Source organism: Portunus trituberculatus, unplaced genomic scaffold (genome assembly GCF_017591435.1).
Source record: "Portunus trituberculatus isolate SZX2019 unplaced genomic scaffold, ASM1759143v1 PGA_scaffold_205__4_contigs__length_1045770, whole genome shotgun sequence".
In the NCBI taxonomy this organism is placed as follows: Eukaryota; Metazoa; Arthropoda; class Malacostraca; order Decapoda; family Portunidae; genus Portunus; species Portunus trituberculatus.
The window spans coordinates 194663-200780 of record NW_025541373.1 but is presented as its reverse complement, the minus strand read 5'-3'; the positions used below and the strand labels follow the sequence as shown (position 1 = coordinate 200780).

Below are 6118 nucleotides of genomic sequence, written 5' to 3'. Positions count from 1 at the left end.
GCTGCAGGAGGGGAGGCATGCAGTTAGCAAAATCAATAGAGTAGTTAGCATGAAAATAGCAATAAAAGATAAAAAGAGATGCAACATTCTGGCTGTGAGAAAGAGGCTGAAGACAGTCAGTCAGAGGAGGGGAGTTGATGAGACAAAAAGCATTTGATTCCACCCTACCTAATAAAGCTGTACAAGTGGAACCCACACCAAAAGGTGTTGTTAATAGATTTAGGCGAAGAACAGTGGTCATCTACCATGGCTGCAATAGAACAGTCGGAAAGAAAACTAGAGTTTAAGTTGCAGAGGGAAGGATAGAAACTGCAGGAGGGCAGTTTTGAAATCAAGGCTTTGTGCCAGACTCTATCAAAAGCTTTTGATGTGTCTAACGCTACAGCATAAGTTTCACTGAAATCTGTAAAAGAGGATGACCAACACTCAGTAAGGAACACCAGAAGATCATCAGTAGAGTGAGTAAGGAACACCAGAAGATCATCAGTAGAGTGACCTTGGTGGAAGCCATACTGGTGATCAGATAGAAAGTTGTGAAGTGAAAGATGTTTAAGAATCTTCCTATTGAGGATAGGTTCAAAAACTTTGGACAAGCAAGAGATTAAATTAAAGTTATAGGATGGTAGTTAGAGGGATTAGAACAGTCACCCTTTTAAGGAACAGGCTGAATGTAGGTAAACTTCCAACAAGAAATTCCCAATACAAACCTTAAAAACTCATATCGCTTGATATATTCTGATGAGTTGACCTGGTGATGCTGGATAACCTGTCACTGGACACTTTTTTTCTTGCCTAACGTACTGCAGGATACAGCCATAACAAAACACATATCTGGAGACCAATTTTCATTTTAAATAAGAGAGAGAGAGAGAATTTAACTACAAAACTGGCTTCATATAACTGCTGATAAGGTTAGCATGTTATTTTAGTACAGTCAGTAAGTCAGCTAAAGTCAGGTTCACAATTGTCAATTTGTGGCAGCAATGCTAACCACAAGAAGTTATTGGATGGATTTTTGGTGCCTAGCAGGTGGAAAAGACGGCCACAAAACAAGACCGACACGTTGGTCCTTTTCCGCTGCTGGTGACTTTGTGACGTCACGGAAGATTTGACCATGTAGTGTCCAGGAGGAGAAAAGGTAAGGTTGGAGGTAACAAGGGACAAATAGCATGTCTGGGACCCAAAAATGAGTTGTACAGTTAAAAAAAAAGCCCAGAACTACATTGTACGAGATCCCTGCCATTCTCTGATGACTTTCCCTCCCTACAGGGTGTTGGAGGAGAGGATTGAATACTTATGATGATTTAATTTGATTGCAATTGTGAATACTCTTTTGTTAATATAAACACTCTTCTCATAAGAAATCAAGGCCAACTAGCCAATACTTCCCAGCCACTGTGTGTGAATGTGTTCCAGCCAGCAGGGCGGCTAGTATTGCCAGCCACAAACTAACATGTGAACCTTCCCTAATGACAGTGACACAAACATGATGGTCTTAATGTTATGTGGGCATCTGCAAGTTATGAATGACCGGGTGCCTCCCATGGCCAGAGAGGGTTGCAAATAATTCTACTAAATGTAAAAATGTTTCACAAAATACCACACTTAACCATTATCTTCATTAAATAGAACAAGTCATTTGTAATATTCTTGTCAATATGTGAGCTGGTTGTAGAGCAATTTTGATTTCTCACTTTGTTTTTTCTTTATTTCAGTTGGATACAGTCGACTCAATTAACGCGAGTTTGAATAACAGTTTCAATTTAAAGTTACTTCATATTTAACGAGATACAATTAAATGATTTCATGTGGGTAAGTTGATTCAATGACGTCTCACGCACCCCACGTTGCTTCTGGCAGGAACCACACTGGCCTGATCCGTGTCAGCCACTTTTTTTTTTTTTTTTTACCACGTGGGCTTTTCACAGGAATTTATGGGCTAAAGGGATACTGTTTAGGATATCTTCTATCTTAAAGTCCACCCACTAAGACACCACTACCCCGAGTGAGAAAGCCCAACCTACACTCGGAATGTGGACAGGATTCGAACCTGTGCACTTGGAGACAGACCCAAAGCACGCATGGTTCCACTGTACCCCGTTAAGCTTGTGTTGCTTTCACCACAGTATTTGTGTTTCTGCCCCTCTATTGCCTCCTATAATTGATATAATATCTTTGTATTGATACACAATCATGCCTCGACTCCATGGTACTGAGTGATAGTTCAGAAACGCTCATCTGTTCCTCCTCACAGTCCTCACTCCTCAGTCTGTCACTAACCTGCACTGTGAGTTGATCATTTTTCTGCATTTTCACCTTGTTTCCTATACTATGGCATCTAAGTGTCCTTGAACCTCCTCACAGGAAAGATTCCAAGAAATCTAGGAAGACTGACCACATAAAATAAGTTGGAAGAGTTAGATCACTATGCTAGGGAAGGAAAGACGTTGGTGATTGTCTGTGTGACGGGACTGAGGGAGAGCATGTTGCCTACCATCAGAGCTAAGAAAATGAGAATGTGTTTCTGTGGCCAAGTGATATTATTAATAGTTTTTTAAGGTTTGGGTAATAAAATCCCCTACATAGGCAGACTCCCAGTGGCCAGGAACATAACCCTCTATTACCTTCATTTTCTATGGGAAAATTATGTTTGAATAACGTGATTTTGAATAACACGACGTCTCCAGGAACGTAACCCTCACAGTGATTCAGAGTTGACTATTCTCTTGCAAGACATTCCTAGACATAAGTGTTGTTTGTGATTAGTTTATTATTAATATTAACATTTTTTTGTGTGTGTTCAATTTTCAGTGAGACAATGTCCTACTGTGTGACTGTATCTGATATACACTATGATTTACAGGAACTAAAACTGTGTATAAAAAATATCTTGTTATATTAGCCTCTTCAGTACCATGACGCGTTTTTACATTCATTCCGCTTACTATTTGGTGATTTTGCACAGCTTCAGAAGCTTATGTTGGGGATTAAAATAGTGAAGACTGTGGCCATTAACCCTTAAGAGGTCAACCACGTACATGTACGTGGAGTCTTTGTTTACTATCTGTGGTCAATCACGTACAAGTACGTTCGCCCCTTTCTCGGTTTCCATGCGTTTGAAATTCCCTCCAGCTTCAAGATTTATATTCTTTGAAGTGTCTAGCATATATCAGCACAGTTTCCCGTCATTCTGACATGGATTAGTCATCCCCCTCCCCCACCCCTCCCTACCGCATTAGCGTGACCCCAAAAAAACGGAGCGACATTTGGTATTACTGTCATGAATGTGATGTAGCTCTATGCATTGAGCCTTGTTTTGAAGAATATCACACCCTGCTGCAGTACTAAAAAGCTTAGATACTGAAAGAAAAAATAATAAACAATATTTTGTGGTAAACTGAGCAAATTATTTTTTACATTATATTTACAGTATTTACAAATATTTTTTTGTATTTTTCATTTCATAAAACATGGGTTAATTTATGAATATGTAACCATCATACACATATCTCGTAGGAGAAAAATATCGATAAAACGATTAAAAAAGTCTCATTCAGAAGTTGTACGTCTGGCAGCATCACTAAGTGAGGTAAATTTAAAGCTCCAGGTGGACATTAAAAATGGCAATTTCGAACTTTAACTCTTATTTTTACTTTTCTATGCCCATTTTGAGTTTTATGGAATAAAAAAAGAAAGTGGAATTTTTGGTGACCTGGATGAGTATTCAGAGGTAAATCAGTGCTGACCTCTTACGGGTTAATCTTCTCACCTCCACAGACCCTTGTTAATGTCAATAAAATGGTCTAATCCTACACAAAACTCAAGGTAAAAATGTGTCCCACTATTGCAGGGCTTAATGCTTACCCAGAAACAGATAAAGCGGTGTCTTGTTTACGTTTCTTGAAGCACAATGGACATTCAGTTGATGAGCCACTGGTCGGTACACCCATCACCTGTTGTACATGTACTTTGTAAATAAGCAATATCATAAAAATTAACAATAAATGTTTATGTTCAAAATATTCAAACATTTTTTTATTAACCCCTTCAGTAGCATGACGTGTTTCCATATTCATTCTGATTACTATTTCACGATTTTATGCAGCTTCAGGAACTTATTTGGGGGATCAGAATAGTGAAAATTCTGGCCATTAATCTTCTGCCCTACAGAGGCCCTTTCTTATATAAATAAAATGTCTTATTGTACCCAACACTTAGGTAAAACAGTGTCCCAGTACTGAAGGGGTTAAGGTGATGTCGGATCACAGTGAGGCAGTAGACACCTGGCAAAATGATAATTACTCCCAGGAGGTGTAACATCACTGGTTCAAAGGTGCTGTGAACTTATCATTAAAGGCAGCCGTGACCTCACTGCCTCGCCTCACTGAACGTTTTACTTTGAGTCTCACAACACAACAGTGACAACCCTCTGCCTTCACACAAAACTATGTGCACCTAACTACATGCACATTCTTCACACAAAATTTAAAATGAAAAAAAAAATAATAAATAAATAAAGGTGACTCCTATTATCATCCTTGGAGTTCCCTTCTAATACTGTATTCTTAGTTCAACTTATTTGAGGACTGGCACCTTAGTGAGCTTCTTTTTTTTTTTTATATATAAATTTTTGTTGCTCTTGGCTGGTTTTCCCTTTGCACAGTACCCAAAAAGCTTGGCCTCAAATGGTCTCCTTAATTAAAATAATGATTATTTTGTAATTACTATATACATCTACATGGGATAATGAAAGTGCTTCATTGTTACACACACAACAATAGTGTTGATGTCTCTCTGGTCTCTTCTCTCAGTGCTTTACTCAACACAATGTAAATATCCCACAACTCATACCCTTCACTTTACAGTGGGTTCACACTTGTCAATATTTGGGTTGCAATGCTGCCTGGGAGAGGTATCGGCTAGATTTTGTTGCCAAGAGGGTGAAGCAGCTACCACCAAACCAAGACCAACACAATAGTAAAAAGCTGAGGAAGGGAAGATGTCTGAGAGATGTGTTGAGATGGGGAACAGTTTGAGTGAAGAAGTGGTGTCAGCAACATGTGTGCATAGTTTTAAAGAAAAATTGGATAAGTGTAGATATGGAGATGGGGCCACATGAGCATAAAGCCCAGGCCCTGTAAAACTACAACTAGGTAAATACAATGGTCTTGTCGAGCCGCTAGCAGCTTTATTTACATTGTGGTGCATGTGTGTGTGTGTGTGTGTGTGTGTGTGTGTGTGTGTGTGTGTGTGTGTGTGTGTGTGTGTGTGTGTGTGTGTGTGTGTGTGTGTGTATAGACATATAAGCAAGTGAGTGTATTCTTTGACAAAATACTGGAAGAGCAATTGATTGAGGCTAAGACGTTAGACAAGGTGGTGAAAGTTGTCAAGATTACCAAATCTTTTGTTAGGGAAATTGTGGATCAAAATGTGTTATTGTCTTTGAGATTAATGAAAGTAATGAGAATAACAAAGCAGTAAGAAAGACAGGACAGAGATAGTAAACAAAGTGATGGGAAACACACAGGAGGAGGGAAGGTATTATCACATGTTTCAAACTTTAGCCTCTATTGACAGACTGTAAGTGTTAATGGATGATGCAACCCACCAAACACACTGGAGGAGGGAAGGTATTATCATGTTTCAAACTTTAGCCTCTATTGACGGACAGTAAGTGTTAATGGACGATGCAACCCACCAAACAAATAAGTGAAACCAAGATTTCATGTATATAACAAATCCCAAATTAACAAGATGACTAAAACTCAAGAAATGTGGTAGTACCTGTGGTGGTGGTGGGATGGGCTGTGCAATGATGGATCTTGGTGTAGTATTACTTGTATAGAACCATTCCAGAAACTGAAGAAAGAAGGCCCCTACTTCAAGGGAGTTCATTAAGGACGACCCAATGCGCTCCACTATCCACTGGCTGAACTCTTGTAAACTTCTGCAAATAAAAACAAATCATCATTTCTTGTGCATGCAAAGTTTTATGCAACTAACATGATGAGTTAGAAATGACAGCCACTATCATCAATTAATTAGTGATAAATGGTCAAAACACCAGACACACACAAACCAGCCTGACACAATTAGCAAGTTGGCCTCAAGCAGTACA

General features: G+C 39.0%; 1 protein-coding gene across 3 annotated transcripts in view; it reads right to left on the bottom strand.

Annotated features, from left to right (window-relative positions):
- The window catches only part of LOC123500348 (peroxisome assembly protein 12-like), a 41156-nt gene that overhangs the window by 1637 nt on the left and 33401 nt on the right, over positions 1-6118 (bottom strand). For 2 of the 3 annotated variants that reach the window (XM_045249052.1, XM_045249054.1), the window contains exons 6-8: positions 5785-5947; positions 3865-3953; positions 708-831 (exon numbers count right to left, since the gene is read on the bottom strand). In XM_045249052.1, the coding sequence (XP_045104987.1) occupies positions 717-831; positions 3865-3953; positions 5785-5947 (367 nt within the window). In that variant the 3' untranslated portion in view covers positions 708-716. Of the gene's footprint in view, positions 1-707; positions 832-3864; positions 3954-5784; positions 5948-6118 lie in introns of those variants that run through there. The other variant, XM_045249053.1, reaches the window with a different exon arrangement.